This window comes from Brachionichthys hirsutus, chromosome 10 (genome assembly GCF_040956055.1).
Source record: "Brachionichthys hirsutus isolate HB-005 chromosome 10, CSIRO-AGI_Bhir_v1, whole genome shotgun sequence".
Lineage (NCBI taxonomy): Eukaryota > Metazoa > Chordata > Actinopteri > Lophiiformes > Brachionichthyidae > Brachionichthys > Brachionichthys hirsutus.
Genome location: NC_090906.1, coordinates 13,512,777 through 13,531,544, shown reverse-complemented (window position 1 = coordinate 13,531,544; position 18,768 = coordinate 13,512,777). Strand labels below are relative to the sequence as shown.

The following is an 18,768-nucleotide window of genomic DNA, read 5'->3' as shown; positions in this document are numbered from 1 at the left end:
GTGGCGCTGGCGTTCTGGACGCTGGGCTTGGTGAAGGTGATCTTCACGGGGGACAGGTGCGGCGGCAGCGAGTTGGCGATGCTCTGCATGATGTTGCTCATCTTGGGGCTGCCGCCCGTCGCCATGGCGATGCTCTTGGACAGCTGCGGCGACACCTTGGTCACTTCCTTCAGCAACACCGGAGACGCGCTGGACGAGTTGGTCCGCCGCCGCTTGCGAGGCTTCTCGTCCTCGTCGGAGCAGCTGACGCCTGCCGGGGGACAGGAAGCCGGTACCTCACTTCCCTTTGATCTCTTGAGTCCCCGCCTCCCTGATTCAAACGCTACTCACTCTTGACGTAGACCGTGCTCCCGCTGGGCAGGACCACCACGTTGGACGAAGGGCTGGGCGGCCGGGGCGACTTCACAGTCGCTCCAAAGGCGCCGCTGGTGGCGGTGGCGCCGGTGGAGGTGCAGGTGGTGCTCGTGTAGGAGTAGCAGACGACCACTGCAGGGGGCGGGGCATGAAACGCATCAGTTAATCTGCAGCACATACAGCGCCGGTCCGACATGAAGCGGTGCCGCTCCACCTTCTTTGTTTCCGGTTTCAGCTGGCAAAAGGAGAGACGCGTTCTGATTGGCTGTGGCTGTTGCCACGGCGTTAGCGGTCACAGTGAATGCCGTCTGAGGGACCAGCCTCGGCATCAAAGGGACGAGCCGGCGCCCCTCGATGGACCATTCGGAGGAGCTGTTGGGGCCCGACATGCTGAAAGACGTCAGAGTTACTGGTTTACGGAGCCACAGCGCCGCCCAGAGGACGACGGGAGACGTTAGCAACATTAGCAACGTTAGCAACTCACTGGCACGCGATGGTGGCGAGGCGTTCGTCATTGACAGCCCTGCGGACCTCAGCACGATGGCGCTCCGTTGAGATTCTGCAGGGACGAGGAGGGTTTCAAAATAAAAGCACGGAACACCGTTGACGATTATCCGAGTCGGGGACATTTAGGGAACGCCACCCGAGGAGCTTCGTGAGTTCTGCCAGCAGATCCTTCTTGTCCCTCGTCAGGTCTCCTTGGGCTCGCAGGGCGCTGACGACGCCGGCGTACGCCTACAGCTCTGGGAACAGACGCAAGCACCAGGAGAAGCCATCTTTAAATCTCTTTCAAGATAAGATGATGATTTTATCCTTGTAAAAGTCTGACTTTTGTAATATTATGTCTTTATTCTTGTAATATGCATGATATTATAAAATGATGGAATATTAACATTTCTTCCTGTGAATTTTTGTCTTTATTTACGACGCCCGTCCCGTATTGGAGACGCCCGTCCCGTATGGGAGACGCCCGTCCCGTATTTGAGACGCCCGTCCCGTATTGGAGACGCCCGTCCCGTATGGGAGACGCCCGTCCCGTATTGGAGACGCCCGTCCCGTATTGGAGACGCCCGTCCCATATTCGAGACGCCCGTCCCGCATTGGAGACGCCCGTCCCGTGCGTGACCCTACCCAGTTTCCGGAGGATCCTCTTGCACTCGTCCCTCCCCAGGTCGAGCACGGTGGGCCACACCACGGGCATGGCGCCGGCGAGCAGCGGCTTCTCCAGCTGAATCATGGGCTGAGAGAACAGCGATCAAACAGGAAGCTGAGTTACTGACAGCCGATCACACAGAAAATCAATCAAACCGATGGATGAAGAGGACGGACGGTCTGCCCTCGTGGCTTCCTTCGTGTAATTTTATTCGGTGAATTCGAGTTTTATCAGAAGAAATACCTCCTTAAAGGAGCTTTTCCGTCGCACTGAATGCTCACTGATTACTGCCGACAGACTCCGCTCATAAGAACACCATAAACGACGCCTCCGCGTCCGGACAGTCATAAAAACAGGCCGTCTGACCGCCCAACGAGAATTACCCTCATCCCGCATTAAAGGTTTATTTAACGGAAGATGCTAGCGCAGCTAGTTAGCATAGCAGACCTCTGAATGTCTCACCATCCGTTCGCGGGGCAACTTCCAGGCCTCGGTTATTCAGAGACCGCAACAAACATGTCGGCTGAACTCCCGCCTAATGGAGCGATTCCGCTTCCGCGGTGAACACAGAAAATAGAGCTAACAAACAACAACAACAAACGTCGCTCGGACGGACTGGTGTTTATATTAGCAAGCAAGTGACGCGTCTCCTCCTTCTTCTTCTGTGGTCTTTAACGGAAGCGGACATACGCACAGACGTTGGTACATACTACTGCCCCCTGCCGGAGGGATGGTTGATTTACAATGAACAATTATATTGTGTTAAATATGTTGTAATAACAGGGCAAGTTTCCTCACCTCCAGGAAGTTAATGTTCTGTAATATCAACTTATGACATAGTAATTACTTTGTAATAACAGGGCAGGTTTCCTCACCTCCATGGTGGCATGGTTCGGCCCCTAAATGTTTAGCCCCCCCCCCTGCAAACTGACCCCGGCCCTCCATCAGAGAAGGGAAAAGTGATGTGGCCCTCACAGGGAAAAGTTTGGGGACCCCTGATCTAAACATTTAAGCTAACCCTAAATATATCTAGTCTCCAAAATCGGTTTCTTGTCGAAAGCTTGTTAAAGGTTAGCATGTTAGCATTAGTTATTTGTACAGGTTACAATACTAGCATTAGATATATCATAGCACTAGTATTTAACTGCCTTATCCTGTCACCAGTTGTTGTTTTTTTATACAGGCTAGCATGTTAGCATTAACTTGAGCTCCTCTGGTCATTTTCAGTAGCATTTTGAGATGTGCAGCTTCAGAAACATTTCAGCCTAAACGCCAAAACCATCATCAAAAGTAAATCTAGTATTTTGTAAAAGTTATTTTAGAACAAAGTAAAAACCTGTCTGAACACCATCTGGTCTCTTCGTACCAATCTGGAGTCTAACTGTTGGGCCCGCCCCTGAAAACGACCCTGCAGCTGGTCGGGCCGAGACACAACCCCCCCCCCCGACTGTCTATCTCGACTCACAAAGACACGCACACACGATTAAACTGAGATACGGGATTTATTTTAGACACATCAGTTCCTCCTGCGTTCAGACGTTCTCCGCCCTCTTTCTGGATCAGTCCAGGAGGAACCTGGTGCCGTTTCATCGTGTATACAGTCAGAGACGTTCAGAGATATAGTTCAGTTTAGAAATATTATTTTAGGTGAGGAAGAAGTTAACTGGTGCTCAGGGTGTTTCTTTTCACAGCTAGCCGTTCCCTTTCAGCTCGAGGCTAAGCTAGGCTAGGCTAAAGACGTACAACATCAAATAAGTGTGACACGTGTTACGTGAATGTTGCGGACATTAGAAATGTGTGCAGAATAATGTTTGTGAAGAGTGGAGGTTATTTCTATTAGAATACCTCCCCCTCCTTCCCTCAGCTGTTCACCTGTGTGACATCACAGGTGTCACATGTCGCGCCTCCAGTGTTTACCAACAGGTGTGTGGTCGAGGGGAGTGGCTCGCCCTCCAGCGTCTCTCCTCGCTTGTAGTGGAACATTCCTAAAACAATGAAAGCGACGCCTGAAGCGTGAAACGGTCGGCGATCCATCCAGGAAGTGATCATGACGTCATACGACGGGAACGCGAGATCACTGGATCCCATCTGGAAACCAGGAAAAGCTGGAAATGAGCGACAGAGCGACGAAAAGGAGCCTCGGGCGATGGCGGCAAGCGAAACTTACCGTTGATGTCACACGCCGCCGTCGCCACCTCACAGCCGGGCTGCATCAGCTGGTTGTACTTCAGCTCCACCTCCTGGACGAAGGCGAAACGTCTCAAGTTTCACGTAGCGGAGGCATTTTACTCATCACCTCGTTACCGCTAATCATCGTGGAAAGCGGAGGTGAAACCAGGAACCGATACCTTCAGGTACTGCAGGTCCGCCTGCAGGAGGCGCAGGTGAGTCATGAGCTGCCTGCTGAGGTTGGGACCAATGGCGTCCCCCGTCTGCGAAGAGGAGGACAGCAGCTTTGTCATGTCGATGCCAACGTCTCCTCCGGCGTCGTCATCGGAACCAAAATCCAGAACCACAAAACCACCTGGGGCGAAATTCAGAGGAACACAGTTAGCTTAGCTTAGCATAAGGACCAGAAACAGAGGGAAACAGCTAGCCACATTCTGCCACTTGAGCTAATTATTTCCGTCGTCCATGCTAAGCTAAGCTGCAACCTTCATAGCTGTTGAATCGATACTTTGTTTCATCGGCGATCCAGACAGCGGCCTTTCTTCAGACTCACCGTTACGTCCAGCGTGAGCGTCGCCTTGCTGCGACTCTGCAGCTGTTCGGCCCTCCCCAGACGGGCCCCCGGGGGTCCCGGGGGTCCCACTCTCCTCTCTGCTCATCAAGTGGTTGAGAAGAGTTTTCTTCAGCATTGCCACTAGAAGAGGTGGGGGGAGGGGTGAATTAGGACTGGGACGCCACCCGGTGACGCTGTATGCGGTTTGCGTGAATTGTCCCTTTAATGCGTGACTAACATGTCCTGAGGGCGTCGTCGCTTTTCCACGAAGGTAAACTGGAGGTGTTTTCTTCCTGGATGTCGTGATGCGACTCCTCCTGCAGCCGGTCCATCAGCTGTCCATCCAAGAATGCCTCCAGTTCCGCTTCGTCCACCTCGTCGTCCTCGTTCTCGTCTTCCTGACGATCTGCTTCAGGTGCCCCCGCTTCCTCGTCTACCGACTTCAGGTCATCAAACGGGTTCATGCTCGGCAGCGAAGAGGCGGTGTCTAATTGGGCGGAGAAAAACATTAAAAGTCTAGTTTAGAATTCATTTGATTCAAGCCGTGAAGGACTCGACTATTTGGACCTGGACTATTTCCCCGTATGGACCTGGACTGTTTCCCCGTATGGACCTGAACTGATTCCCCGTGTGGACCCGGACTGTCTCCCCGTATGGACCTGGACTGTTTCCCCGTATGGACCTGAACCGTTTCCCCGTATGGACCCGGACTGTTTCACTGTATGGACCCAGACTGTTTCCCCGTATGGACCCGGACTGTTTCCCCGTATGGACCTGAACTGTTTCCCCGTATGGACCTGAACTGTTTCCCCATATGGACCCGGACTGTTTCCCCGTATGGACCTGAACTGTTTCCCTGTATGGACCCGGACTGTTTCACTGTATGGACTTGGACTATTTCCCCGTGTGGACCTGGACTGTTTTCCCGTATGGACCTGGACTGTTTCCCTGTATGGACCTGGACTGTTTTCCCGTATGGACCTGGACTATTTCCCTGTATGGACCTGGACTGTTTCCCTGTATGGACCTGGACTGTTTCCCCGTGTGGACCTGGACTGTTTCCCCGTGTGGACCTGGACTGTTTCCCCGTGTGGACCTGGACTGTTTTCCCCTATGGACCTGGACTGGTTTCCCGTATGGACCTGGACTGTTTTCCCGTATGGACCTGGACTGTTTCCCTGTATGGACCTGGACTGTTTCCCCGTGTGGACCTGGACTGTTTCCCCGTGTGGACCTGGACTGTTTCCCCGTGTGGACCTGGACTGTTTTCCCCTATGGACCTGGACTGTTTTCCCGTATGGACCTGGACTGTTTTCCTGTATGGACCTGGACTGTTTCCCTGTATGGACCTGGACTGTGCAAGACGTTGTGGATGTGTAGTAGACGCAGAACGTTCACAGGACTGGGACAAGGGGGGGGCGGAGCTAAGGACCGCTACCCGTTGATGGAGACAAACTCTGATACTAACTCTGAGTGTTTCACCACTCACCTGAGGAATGGACGCTCCCTTCAGATGTGTCGTTGTTCGTCTTCTCGTGTTTGATGATGTCATCGCCCTCAGCACTGAAACACGCGCACATTAGAAACCATCGAATGACATCATCAGAGTGCGATTCTGTGTCGGTGGACTGACTCTGAGTGAGCTGCAGGCAGGTCTCTGTCGACGCCTCCGGCCTTCATGGCATCAGCACACTGTGTGATCAGACATTGCCACCTGGAGGCGAGGAGGCGGAACGTCAGGTGAGATGGACGAATCACCGGATTGGCCGGGAGCCACGCTGAAGACTCACGTTCTCTGATCGGACACCGTCTGAGCCATCAGCTCGTAGATCTGAGGGCCGTTGTCCGACATGGACAGCACGAAGAACGACTTGTTGTCTGGAACGAGTCGATAGAAGCGATCAGAACAATCACGGCCACCGCTGGACTCGACTCTGATTGGCCGACTCCGTCCTCACCGGTCGCCACTGGACGAACCAGGACGGTGTTGAGTTTGATGACGGGGCTGAAGATGTGTTTGGGGTCGGCGGCGCTGGCCACGTTCTTGCCGTGGAATCTGAGGACGAGACGCTCGTCCTGTCTTTGCAGCAGAACCAGGATGTCCTCCAGGAGGACGCCGTGGAGCTCTGAGAGGACGGGGGACGGGGGGACGGGGGACGGTGCGCATTAGTTAAGGCTGTTGATTAGAGTCCGGTAGCTTCGGTTGCAGGCAGCGTTACCGATCTTGTCTTTATTGACTTTCCACAACAGCGGTCCCTCGTGGACCATCTTCCTCTTGGTCAGGTCCAGGTTCTGATGGACGACAGCACGAACAGCCTCAGACGTGGCCGGCGGGACAGAACCGGTCCTGCCGAGCGGATTTATTGGCGTCTGACCTTCATCTCCAGGATCACGGGGTTCTCGCTCTGCTTGAGCGACGAGATGTCCAACCGTCTCTGGTACTCCTCGAGTTTCTGTGGAGAGGACACGCAAGCGTCTCCGGTGACCACGGGCGCCGTCGTGAGCCGTGAAAACGAAACGCCGGTGATGTTAGAACGCCACCTGCTTGTCCTCGGCTTCCTGGACGGCCCGGTTGACGTGGTTCAGAATCTTTTTACAACATTCTGCAGCTTTCTTCACCTTCTCCTTCTCCTCGCCCCCGCCTGCGGGAACGTAATGGAACATGAAGCCCCCGCCCTGCGGCGCGCTCGCACCCGTGCAGGTCGTACCCGTGTACTTGGCGATGTTGTCCAGCAGCAGCGGGTACTTGGTGACTCGCTGCATCTCCACGGGGATGATGTCTTTGAGCTGCAGGCGCCGACACAGACGGTTGCTCTCGGCCTCCTGAGGAAAGGCCAAGCTTAGCATCACAATTAGGGACGGCTAACGGCGGCTAATGTTGCTAATACAGCTTCCTCAGGCTAACGCTAACTTTAGCATAGCGGCTACGTTGAAGTTAGTCATTTCCTGTTTGCTTTTAAAAGCTCGTCTTCGGAGCGCCGCCGTCTTTTGTAAATCTAACCGTCTCTCGTGTGAAACGTTTCCATGGCGACGGTGCCTCTTCGCAGTGACGATGAGGAGCGTCTCCGTCCCCGTTTAAAGTGTCTCTTACCCGCATGAACAGGTAGAACCTCTGGTCCTTCTTCTTTCTGCTCTTGATAAGCTCCAGAGCCGACGGCTGGTTGCTGCAGAACGTTCCCACCGCCGTCTTCATCGTCTCCTCTTCCTCACCGCTGAACTGGAACAAACGGCTTCAGATCACCTGTACCCTGACCAGACTGGTCACACCCCCCCAGTAGATCACCTGTAACCTGATCTTACCCATCCCAGTAGATCATCTGCTATCTGACCAATCACAGACGTCTCGCTCCGCCTCCTGATCGCTGTCATCTGTTCCGTTATGGAGACTGCAGAGAGAAGTTATTGATTACTGACAGTAAATTCCTTCACTACTGATGAGTTAACCAATAATAGATCATTTATAATCAAGAACAAAAACACTGAGACAACTTTAAAATATATATATACAAAACCCATGATAGTGTTTTCATTTAATTTATTTATTTCATTATTATTTTTTGTGTTTTTCAATTATCCGATTTAATTTTTTTTAAACATTTCATTAAATGTGTTTTTATCTAAATGTTTAATGAACATTGAAATTAATTTAAGTAAATTTAATAAATTTCATTTTTATTTGCACCGGATTGACCCGGATTGACCCGGATTGACCCAGGTTGAACCGGATTGAACCGGATTGAACCAGATTGACCCGGATTGACCCAGATTGACCCAGGTTGAACCGGATTGACCCAGATTGACCCGGATTGAACCGGATTGACCCGGATTGACCCAGATTGACCCAGGTTGAACCGGATTGAACCGGATTGACCCGGATTGACCCAGATTGACCCAGATTGACCCGGATTGACCCAGATTGACCCAGATTGACCCGGATTGACCCGGATTGACCCGGATTGAACCGGATACCATGCAGCTGAACGATCTCCTCCAGGTTGATGAATATGTGTCTGACGTCCTCCGGGGGCAGCACGGCGTCTCTGGTCAACCTTTGGCAGAAGATGCTGTCGAGCACCTTGAGCGTCCGCAGGTGAGCGCGTTCAGTGTAGAACAGTTCTGCAGGTGAACACGCGGATCAGCGCTCTTACTGCAGCCGTTGGTTCTGTGCTTCCTGTTTGCGTTAACTCACCGTTGATGACTTCCTGTCGTTTAATCTCCTGTGGCGTGAGACTCGTCAGGACGTCGTGGCTGACCAGACTCTGCCAGTTCAGAGGGTCTTCTTCACTCTCCATCTCACCTGGCTGGTCGTCTTCGCTCTGGACGTCACCTGAGCTCGCCGCAGCCTGAACCTCCATCCTGCGGCCGACAGAGGAAGACAATTCCAACTGTAATGTCTGATGACATCATCTCAGGCACATCGCACCATGCCTCTAACTCCGCCCCTTTTTGGAGTCATGTTCCTTCTCAATACCTGAGCGCTGACGCAGGTATAATGTTAGGCACAATTATAAAATCAATGTAAAGCAGCGAGTCCAAAGCAGCGAGTCCGAGTCCAGAGCAGCGAGTCCAGAGCAGCGAGTCCAGAGCAGCGAGTCCAGAGCAGCGAGTCCAAAGCAGCGAGTCAGAAGCAGCAAGTCTGAAGCAGCGAGTCAAAGCAGCGAGTCCAAAGCAGCGAGTCAAAGCAGCGAGTCCAAATCAGCGAGTCAAAGCAGCGAGTCTGAAGGAACGAGTCTGAAGCAGCGAGTCAAAGCAGCGAGTCTGAAGCAACGAGTCTGAAGCAGCGAGTCAAAGCAGCGAGTCCAAAGCAGCAAATCTGAAGCAGCGAGTCCAAAGCAGCGAGTCTGAAGCAGCGAGTCAAAGCAGCGAGTCAGAAGCAGCGAGTCAGAAGCAGCGAGTCAGAAGCAGCGAGTCAGAAGCAGCGAGTCTGAAGCAGCGAGTCTGAAGCAGCAAGTCAAAACAGCGAGTCTGAAGCAGCGAGTCAAAGCAGCGAGTCCAAAGCAGCGAGTCTGAAGCAGCGAGTCAACGTTCGGCGACATCCAAATTATATTTTCATCTTCACAGGTTGAAAGAAATGTTGTTCAGAAATGTGTCGAGTCGTCGTGTTTGGTGGCAACCAAGACTTTCTGATGGCTACCTGAAGGGGTCCTGGTCCTCCTCCTGGAGCTGCTCCAGGTTGGAGGGACTGAGGTTAAACTGGGGGCTAGTGGGACTGGAGACCGCGTCCTGGTGCTCTCCAGACTGAAGACCCTCAACTGGTCTGAACTGGACACAAAACGGGGACGTGTCTGTCCAGAAGAGCGGAGATCGGGTCAGGGTTAACATTCAGCGAGTCCTTTTCATTCATTAATATGCAAACATTCAGATTTTAGTTTATAAATAACACAAAACTCCGGCGAGGCCTGGAAAGTAAAACTAATGACGTAAATCTGGGTCGTCTCTTCGTCTCCGGGGCGACCAGAAACATCCCACTGAGCAGAGACAGGAACCGGTCTGCCTTACTGGAGTCCCAGTCCGGTCCGCTGGCGTCTGGGGCCTGACAGGTGGGCGAGCTGAGCGTGGGGGGCGTGGCCACGCTGACGTCCCCGCCCCCAGGACCGTCGGACTGTTCGGGGATGCTGAAGGCCGGCTGAGAGGCGGGCTTCGGTGACCGCTGCTTGTTGAGATCCACGGCTTTACCGACTAAACGGGAGGACACGGGACAGAGGGACAGTTCAACGGGAGGACACAGGACAGGGGGACAGTTCAACGGGAAGACACGGGACAGAGGGACAGTTCAACGGGAGGACACGGGACAGGGGGACAGTTCAACGGGAAGACACGGGACAGAGAGACAGTTCAACGGGAGGACACGGGACAGAGAGACACTTCAACGGGAAGACACGGGACAGAGAGACAGTTCAACGGGAAGACACGGGACAGAGGGACAGTTCAACGGGAAGACACGGGACAGAGAGACACTTCAACGGGAGGACACGGGACAGAGAGACACTTCAACGGGAAGACACGGGACAGAGAGACACTTCAACGGGAGGACACGGCACAGAGAGACACTTCAACGGGAAGACACGGGACAGAGAGACAGTTCAACGGGAGGACACGGGACAGAGGGAGGCGTGGTTTCATTTGGAGCTCACCTGAAGTGGAATCCACTCGGCTCAGCCGGCGAGGCGGGCCGAGGATGCTGGGAAAGCGAGTCTTTCTCACCTTCTCCTCGCCGTCCTTCTCGGGCTTCATACTTTTCTGCTTGTTGAGATAACAGATCGTTCAGGTCGACGTGTGTGTGTGTGTGTGTGTATTTGTGTGTGTGTAGGTGTGTGTGTGTAGGTGTGTGTGTCTGTGTGTGTGTCTGTGTGTGTGTCTGTGTGTGTGTCTGTGTGTGTCTGTGTGTCTGTGTGTGTGTGTGTGTGTCCGTGTGTGTGTCTGTGTGTGTGTGTGTGTGTCCGTGTGTGTGTCTGTGTGTGTGTCTGTGTGTGTGTCTGTGTGTGTGTGTGTCTGTGTGTGTGTCTGTGTGTGTGTGTCTGTGTGTGTGTCCGTGTGTGTCTGTCTGTGTGTATCCGTGTGTGTCTGTGTGTGTGTCTGTCTGTGTGTGTGTGTCTGTCTGTGTGTATCCGTGTGTGTGTGTGTGTAGGTGTGTATTTGTGTGTGTGTGTCTGTGTGTGTATCCGTGTGTGTCGGCTCCACCCGGACCTTCATCTTGGGCAGGAAGTTGATGCGTGTGCGTTTGTGCTCGGCCCCGCGGGGCTCCTTCACTCTGACGCCCAGGTGCTTCATGTAGGTGAGGACAACGTGCTGCATGGTCTGGCTGCGACGGGACAGGAACCCGTCAACATTCTGAGGCCCCGCCCCCGCCCCCGACCCCGCCCCCATCCAGACTCACCACTTCTCCTCCTCCGTCGGCTGCGACGTCAACCTACAAACGGCAGATCAACGTGAGAGCACAGTCACAGCAGGGGGGCGGGACCTCAGCGGGTACGTGCTAGCATGCTCACAGGATGTCTTCGATCTTGCCCAGGATGGGCTCCGCACAGCAGCACTCCTTGTCCAGGGCCTCCCTCCCCGGGTCCGAGTCCGAGTCCAGCTTGGACAGCTCGTCCTCGGCCAGGGTCAGACCCATGCTGCGCTTCTGTCTGCACACAGCGGCGACATCATCAGGTGGTCTCACCTGGAGCGGGGCATCGCCCCCCCCACAAGGCGTACCTGAAGTCCTCCAGGTTCCTGTGCAGGTCCGGGAGCAGCGAGTCCTGCAGCACCTGGCTGTACCGCTTACCGATCTCCTCCGGGATCAAGTCCAGCTTCCGCTTCTCTGTCGGAGAAGCACGCAGACGTCAGGACCTCGTTCCAGCTTCAGATCCAATACGAGAACCCGGTCCCTCACCCAGTTCTGCCGATATCACCTCTGGTAGCGGCACCTTAAGGTTCTGGGGAAGAACGCATTCCATCAGAAACGTCACGTTTCAGGGTGGAAGGGACGAGGAAGAGGAAGGAACTCACCGCTGCTCGATCCAGGAAGATGGCGTGGAGCTCCACGAAGACGCGCCGGCTCTCTCTGGAGCTGGTCTGCTTGTACATGTCGGCGTAGAGGTAGCAAAGCTAACGGAAGGAGAACGCTGCGCTATCAGAGGAGGCGTTCCACAGGGACCCGTCCTCGCCCCACTTTCATTCCTATCAACACCGAATGGGCACGGAGAGGCCGAATCATTTACATACCAGAGGGGCGGGGTCGAACTGCGAGATGACGTGATGGAGGAAGACCGCGAGATGAGCCGGGCGAGCCTTCAGCAGGTCCACGCTCTGAAACGAGCTGCACTCGCCGTTGATCTGAAACGCCGCCATCGCCGTTAACAACAAGCACATCCGTTAATCCGACGCGGATCACAGACGCGAGTTCAGGTAACCTGCTCCCGCTGAGACTCGAAGTAGTCGTCCTCCGCGCCGATGATCTCAGGGTTGATCATGTAGGGAGCGCTACCCACAATGCACCGGGTGCCGGGGTCCTGGGACACGTCAGGACGGACACACTGTGAGTCAGTCGGCATGTCCAACATCACAAAAGCAGAAGTAACAAAAACAGCCGTCTCTCAGGTCACGCCCCCCCCGTCCAGCAGACAGCGTGTGTGTGTGTGTGTGTGTGTGTGCGCGTGTGTGTGCGTGTGTGTGCGTGTGTGTGTGTGTGCGTTACCGTGTCAGGTGTGTCCTCGGGATCAGGTGATGGACAGGTGACTGAGACCATCTAACACACAGAAGAGCACAGCTAGCGTTAGCCAGGTGTGACAGCAGGCAGCTAATATTAGCAAGAAAAACGGCTACAGACGATAGCTAGTGTTAGCTAGCGTTGTTAGCAAGTTAGCTTTTTTTATTGATTGGTTAAATAATTGATTGCTCATGCAAATTTGCAGATGATTCGTTTTTAATTGAGTCGTTATTAAACGTAGTTTCGGACGCACCGGGGATTGCCCGTCGTTACCGCTGTCACACGGGGGCGGGGTCTGTTCCCTCAGGGAGGGGCCTCCCACCCCATCCTCAGCCTGAGGGCGGGAGCCTCCGTCCTGAAACAACAGCCGACAACAATCAGAGTTCCTGCCTACGTCTAACGGACTGAGGTGGGTGCAGATCCCAGGGGGGCGGGGTCAAGATGCCCCGCCCAATAAACAACATCAGTCAGCTGACAGTTCATTCATCTCACCCCATCATTGGGCGAGGATGGGCCGTCCCCCTGGAAGATGGTCACGTGACTGCTCTCCTCCCCACCTGGTCGTGCAGGTGAGGGCGGGGCCGGCAGGGAGGAGCCGCCCTCTGCAGCTTCATCCGTCACCGTCACCCCGCCCTCCTCCAGGGGCATCTGAGGAAGTCCTGGAGGTCGGCCCAGCACAGTCAGGGCTACGTAGGAGCCGGCTGATGGGGAGGAGTCGGCTGTGAGGCGCGCTAACAGGTGTAATAACAGATGTAATAACAGGTGTGGTAACACGTGTAATAACAGCTCAGGCTTACATCTGATCAGCTTCACGACCTCGATGTGGTTTGAATGCGTCGCCAGGGTTCCGTTGACCTGCCGAAAAAGGTTCAACAGTCGGGATCGGGACGTGAACCAGAACGCTTCTCTCATTGATTGATGCTTGTTCGTCCTCACTGCTGATTGGCTCCCACGTCAGAGCGTTCACACATGATAAACGGCGGCAGCGTCGGATCAGCTGACTCTCCTCACCTTAATGATCCGATCGCCCGTCTGAACGCCGGCTCGCATGGCAGCGCCATCTACGGGAAAACAACGGTCAGACTGCGTTGCTATGGTGACCGAGGTCCGATCCAAGTCATTTCTGCCGTACCGTCTCTTTAACCGGCGTTTCGGTGAAGCAAACGGAGATTTGGTCGCTCAAACAGAAACAGGAAAGAGCCGTAGCGTAATCCGAGCGGGGGGCGTGGCCTCACCTTCCTTCACCAGCTGGACGAACACCGGGTTGTCTCCGCTGACCGTCAGACCGAAGCCGTTCTCATCCCTCTGGATTATCACGCACCGCTGGACCAGACCTGGAGAAGAACCGCCACGATGAGCTGCGGACGGACCGGGACGGTGGAGGAGGCCACGCCCCAAAACACTGCAGCCAATCAAATCAATACGAAAAGCATTCGATGCATTCGATCGCCTCACCTGTTGGGTCAAAGGCGTGTTTGAGGGGAACAGGTGAGTTCTCATCTCCTCTGGGTTTCTTCTCTGCCGGGTCTTTGTTGAGAATGTTCGGCGTCCTGGAGACAAAGGGGCGGGGTTTAAACGACATCATCTGATGATGTCATCAATGAATGAAGAAACAAAAACAATAAAATGAAGTGTGCTCATCTGTTCTAACGGTTCCCTGTGGCTCCGCCTCCTAACCCCGCCCCCCGCCTGTCCTTGCAGACGCTGCTTTTGAGTTCAAATCGCTTTGTCTCAGTCAGAGCTCAGCTTTTTTCCATGGTAACACACGTGTTCATGCTAACAGACGCTTTACTTCATTTGTTTTTAAAGAAATTCAATTCATCTACTTATTGACGAATTAAAAATATGAGATTAAATCAGGGTGAATAAACCGTGTGGCGTTCATGGACACGGATGCGGATCGGGATCAAAGAGTTCGGATCACATTCCAGGGAGAGCTCGTCTCGGAATCTGCCGTCTTTCGACACTCGACAATCACGCCGATTACAGTCGCCCCAACAGTCGTCTCTGGCTGAAGGCCAGCCAATCACAGGGCTCCCTGGGTCGGTCACATGGGCCTCTGTTTTGGCGTTTCCTCAGAGGAAACTGATTATGCAGTTTAAAAATACACCGGTGACTTCAGAGGGATGGAATCCGACCAGATCCAGTTAGAGAAACCTCAAGTTCTCCAGACCACCGGCAGAACCATCGATACGGAGGAAGTCACATGGTCAGAGTGGGAGGAGCCCAGATTAACGCTTAATCTACGCTGATCGGATCTGAAACGAGACGAGATGCGGAACCATCTCCTGAACGCCTGGGGGCTCCAGGAAGTAGACCGAGCCATGCCTGATTAGAAGTGATTGTTGCCATGCTAGTAGCACCGGGGCGAGTATCTGCTGCTGTACTGGTACTAATACTGCCAGTATTACTGAGGGTAATAGTACAGGGTCGGAGTCCGAGGTCCCGTTTCCTGATGATGGTATCAACTGCAAACAAAAGTGGACCAATCGGAGCAGAGGAGCAAGCTGATTGGACGTTTGATCAGCCAATGTGGTGGAGGAAGAACAGAGCCAGAGCCACGAGCCGCCGTGATAGGTTGGTCTTCCCTTTCCGGAAGAGGAAGAGAACCCGCGGCGGCCATCTTTTAGCGGCGGCCCCCAGTCCCCCCCCCCCCCCCATTCGCAGTCCCAGATTTGCTTTTAACAAATCTTTAGCTATGCTAACACAGTTTAATGATGACGTCACCAAATTATTTCAAAATCTAAAATAAAACTCGCCTAAAGTGGTATTTCAGTCCACGAACACCGCCCCCTGGTGGCCGGGGAGGGAATCGGGTCTCCCGAAGAAGGGGACGTTCGGCCGGATCCGAAACTTCCGGTGTTTTTAAGTTCACCGTAGTTGTTTATTTTTATTTATATTCCTACAGATTGATTCTTCCTCACCGAACAGAACCGAGCGGATCAGAACCCGAACACTCTGATGCAGGACGAGCTTTAACGACCGGAGTCGGTCTCGATGTTCGGTTAACGGTACCGGACCGGTTTCACGTACCTGTCGGTCAGAGTCGACTGCGTGCAGCTCATCGGGCTTCCGTAGCTTCGCGGGACTCGGGAGAAGAAGTTCTGCAGCTTTTACCGAGTCCGTCCGGTCATGTCCGGTTACCGGTTACGCTACTTTTCCAGAGGAAATCCTTCCATGACGTCACTTCAACCGCTTCCCCCGAATTGTTACGTCACAGTTCTTAAAGGCCGACCTGAACTCGGGCGCCACGTTTCCGCTCAGTCTGGAGCGTCATCATCTTCACCATCACCGTCGTCTTCATCGGCTCCGTTAACGGGAACCCAACGGGATGGACACGGAAAGAGGAAATGCCCCCGCCCCCTCCCCCTCCCCCTCCCCCCCCCCCCCCCCAGCCCGCTGCGTTCAGGGTCGCCTCGTTTCCCCCGGAACGCTTACACTTAAACTTCGGAGTCCGCTGATCCAGATTTATATGACCGGAACATCCGGTCCGGAGCCACATGGGTCCCCGTAGTAATGAATGTTTTAGGCCATCGGCTGGCGACTCGTCCGGGGTGTACCCCGACGGTCGATAGATCGATGGACCAGCCGCTAATCAGCGATCAAACCGGACCAAACGGGTCCAGCAGAACCTGCAGAGGATCCAGTGGATCCCATCAAGGACCAGGAGACCCAAGAAGAAAAGGTTCTGTTCGACAGGGTCAAAGGTCACAGCCGTGCTACAACCCAACGAGGCCATGCGATTGATTTCCTGTCGATCAGCGATCAATCGATCACTATTGCTGGAATAAACCGGATCCAATGAAATATTTAAATATTTATTCCACACAGAAACGTAACGACCCGGTAGAGGCTGCTATTGATCCCGATCAGACCTCGATCGGGGAGACGCTGGTGCGATTCCCAGTCACATTCATTAATCAGAGGAACGACGACCAATAAGATCAATAAGATCAGTAAGATCAATAAGATCAGTAAGACCAATACGATCAGTAAGATCAATACGATCAGTAAGATCAATACGATCAGTAAGATCAATACGATCAACACGATCAATGTGAATCACAAGAGAATAAAAGCCGCCATTTATAAATCAACCGCAGGATGTCTGTCCAACCACGTCGTCGTCGTCAGAAAGGGCACCTGATCCATAATCAATAATCGTCCCTGGGTTCTACTGCGTCTTTGGTTTCTGGGCCGTCCCGGACAGGAAGGGGACGATCTTCTCCACCAGCAGGACGCAGCTGGACACACCTAAGGGAGACAGGAAGTTACTGGAACCGGATCGGGTCCCGGATCCCTGCAGCTCCGCACGGCGCCCCCGAGGAGGAAGTGATGTCAGAGACGTGTTCTACGTGTGAGCAGAACCGCCGCCGCCCGTCATCGGGCCGAGGGCCGATTGCTCAAGAACCGGCGTTCATATTTAAAATTCGTTTTTTGCGTGCAGCTACCAGAACCGGCTCCCCTCCCACCGACCCTGGGCGGGTCCGGCTCGGGCTCCCCTCCCACCGACCCCGGCCGGGTCCGGGTCCTTACCTAGAACCGGTCCCAGCCAGTAGACGAAGCAGTACTCCAGGTAGGTGTGTCCGCTGCAGGGGAACTGGACGGAGAACGCCAGCACGGGGTTGAAGAAGGCGCCGGAGATCCCTCCACCTGTAAACCAGCACACACCTGCTGAAACCAGTGGGCGGGGCCAGCCAACCACCGTCTGACCCTGAGGCTGCAGGTAAACACGCAGGTAAACACGCAGGTAGACCATTATTTATTTCAGTTTAAAGAGACTGGGGGGGTTAACCCTTTCAGTGCCAGACATGTTCGTCCGACCGCGCAGACATCGAACCTCCCGAACGAAAGGTTCGAGTCTCCTCCCCCAGCAGGGCGCGTTCCCCCCGCTCTGCGTTCTGGAGTTACCGGCAGAACTCAATGTTCGGGTTCAGAGAACAACACATCGATCAGCTGATCGCTGATGCTGAATGAAGCGTTTGAACCTCATGACGTCACCAGCTCACCTGTGTAGACCAGCAGCGTGACGACAGCAGCGACGCAGGGCGCGCGGAGCTCGTTGATGGCGGCGGCCTGCATGACGAAGGCGCAGCCCAGCTCCATGGCCGCCGCCTCCAGGACCGTCCCGCCGAGCGGCTCGAAGCACCGGAAGCCGAACCGCCGGTGTCTGACGTGGAGGCCCGACAGACCCAGCGCCCACACGGAGGCGGCGAACTGCCGCGCGGCGAGCGCGGCGGCGAACTGGCAGGCGATGAGGAGGGCGGCGGCGCGCGGGCTGCGCGTCCCGCGGCAGAAGCCCTCCAGAACCCCGCAGGGGTTGCAGGACGCCCCCCGGAAGCTGAGCAGGTGCACCAGCGTCACGGCGAAGGTGAGGCCCAGGCTCGCGGGCAGCTCCAGCTGGCGCGCGTCACCCAGCAGCTTGAGCTCGTGCGAGCAGCAGCACACCTGGAAGGTGCACGCGGCCTCCAGCAGGTAGGTCCCCGGAGAGCCGCGCGGGAGGCGCGCGGCCGCGCGGCGCAGCGCCTCGGCGAGCAGCACCGACACCGACAACACGCCCACGGACACGAGCAGCTCGGTCATGTTTACCGACAGAAGAACCCGGCGTCCATGGCGGGAGAACCTTTAACGACTTCAGCCCGGCGGGGGGCGGGGGGCGGGGGAACGCCTTCCCTACTTCCGGCCACGGCAGGAAGTAGAGCGGGAGGACCGTCATAATAAAGTTCTGTTCAACCAATCAAAGCGGCGACGTCGTTTGTTTACCTCCAAACCGACTTGTTTACGGGGAGAAGGGCGGAGCGTAATTGAACTACGTCACAGACGCGTCACGATGGCGGAAGAAGCGCCGTTTATCGCCTTTACCTGTCCGGCGCGCGACGTTCGTTCTGAGGATCGATCACTTCCGTTACATGACAGCAAATATTCACTAGATGCAACTCAAACATGTGATCAGCGTGTCAATGACTCGCGGCCTCACCCCATTGGACGATCATCCGGCTAATCAATGACGAGACGAGCCAATCAGAGCTCGTTCCGTTCAGACAGGACTGTGAAAATAAAACCGAACTCCGTTCAATAACTTATTCTGAATTCATGTCATCTCCTCACCTGAGACAGGTAACCTAGCAACGCCTGGAACCAGTCACGTGTCTTTAAACGCTCGTTTAATTGTTGCATCGGCCTTCGGGGATTGGCTGCCATCTGGTGGCCAAATGTGGAACGAAAAATAACGAAAAATAATTCCGACTGATTTCACGGCTTCGGGCTGATCAATAAATCCACCAGAGTAACGGAAACACAAGTAACGGCACGAAATGTAATCAGATTACAAACACATGAACAGAAACA

At 54.5% G+C, this 18,768-nt stretch overlaps 3 protein-coding genes across 3 annotated transcripts in view; all 3 read right to left on the bottom strand.

Moving 5' to 3' along the window:
- The window catches only part of LOC137900355 (rho guanine nucleotide exchange factor 12-like), an 8,054-nt gene extending 5,666 nt beyond the window's left edge, over positions 1-2,388 (bottom strand). Inside the window, exons 1-7 of the mRNA XM_068744423.1 lie at positions 2,383-2,388; positions 1,481-1,594; positions 998-1,089; positions 839-913; positions 569-744; positions 331-486; positions 12-250 (exon numbers count right to left, since the gene is read on the bottom strand). Coding sequence (XP_068600524.1) covers positions 12-250; positions 331-486; positions 569-744; positions 839-913; positions 998-1,089; positions 1,481-1,594; positions 2,383-2,388 — 858 coding nt within the window. The remainder of the gene's footprint in view (positions 1-11; positions 251-330; positions 487-568; positions 745-838; positions 914-997; positions 1,090-1,480; positions 1,595-2,382) is intronic.
- Positions 2,389-3,008: 620 nt separating this feature from the next.
- Positions 3,009-15,485, bottom strand: LOC137900353 (rho guanine nucleotide exchange factor 12-like). Its single transcript, XM_068744421.1, has 35 exons — positions 15,454-15,485; positions 13,876-13,970; positions 13,656-13,754; positions 13,432-13,481; positions 13,218-13,275; positions 12,913-13,121; positions 12,674-12,775; positions 12,125-12,223; positions 11,937-12,047; positions 11,721-11,819; positions 11,605-11,647; positions 11,427-11,532; positions 11,219-11,356; positions 11,107-11,139; positions 10,917-11,031; positions 10,364-10,469; positions 9,729-9,908; positions 9,364-9,514; positions 8,419-8,585; positions 8,199-8,345; positions 7,530-7,615; positions 7,321-7,446; positions 6,938-7,052; positions 6,771-6,871; positions 6,605-6,682; positions 6,449-6,521; positions 6,188-6,355; positions 6,020-6,107; positions 5,863-5,943; positions 5,719-5,792; positions 4,468-4,716; positions 4,230-4,370; positions 3,856-4,031; positions 3,675-3,747; positions 3,009-3,595 (listed from the first exon to the last, which is right to left on the bottom strand). The coding sequence occupies exons 1-35, from the start codon at positions 15,483-15,485 to the stop codon at positions 3,582-3,584; spliced, it is 3,783 nt and encodes a 1,260-aa protein (XP_068600522.1). The 3' UTR covers positions 3,009-3,581.
- Positions 15,486-16,247: 762 nt separating this feature from the next.
- Positions 16,248-18,044, bottom strand: aqp11 (aquaporin 11). The gene is made up of 3 exons (XM_068744623.1): positions 17,430-18,044; positions 16,957-17,073; positions 16,248-16,674 (listed from the first exon to the last, which is right to left on the bottom strand). The coding sequence occupies exons 1-3, from the start codon at positions 18,001-18,003 to the stop codon at positions 16,595-16,597; spliced, it is 771 nt and encodes a 256-aa protein (XP_068600724.1). The 5' UTR covers positions 18,004-18,044; the 3' UTR covers positions 16,248-16,594.
- Positions 18,045-18,768: the final 724 nt, after the last annotated feature.

Excerpts from the sequence above, each read along its gene's own strand:
- LOC137900353 (XM_068744421.1), bottom strand. The coding sequence starts at position 15,485 with ATGAGCTGCACGCAGTCGACTCTGACCGACAG. Across the intron at positions 8,346-8,418 it reads ACGACAGGAAGTCATCAACG|AACTGTTCTACACTGAACGC; the intron begins GTGAGTTAACGC and ends GTTCACCTGCAG. Across the intron at positions 5,793-5,862 it reads CTGCCTGCAGCTCACTCAGA|TGCTGAGGGCGATGACATCA; the intron begins GTCAGTCCACCG and ends CGCGTGTTTCAG.
- aqp11 (XM_068744623.1), bottom strand. The coding sequence starts at position 18,003 with ATGACCGAGCTGCTCGTGTCCGTGGGCGTGTTGTCGGTGTCGGTGCTG. Across the intron at positions 17,074-17,429 it reads CACGCTGCTGGTCTACACAG|GTGGAGGGATCTCCGGCGCC; the intron begins GTGAGCTGGTGA and ends GCTGGTTTACAG. Across the intron at positions 16,675-16,956 it reads CTGGCTGGGACCGGTTCTAG|GTGTGTCCAGCTGCGTCCTG; the intron begins GTAAGGACCCGG and ends TGTCTCCCTTAG.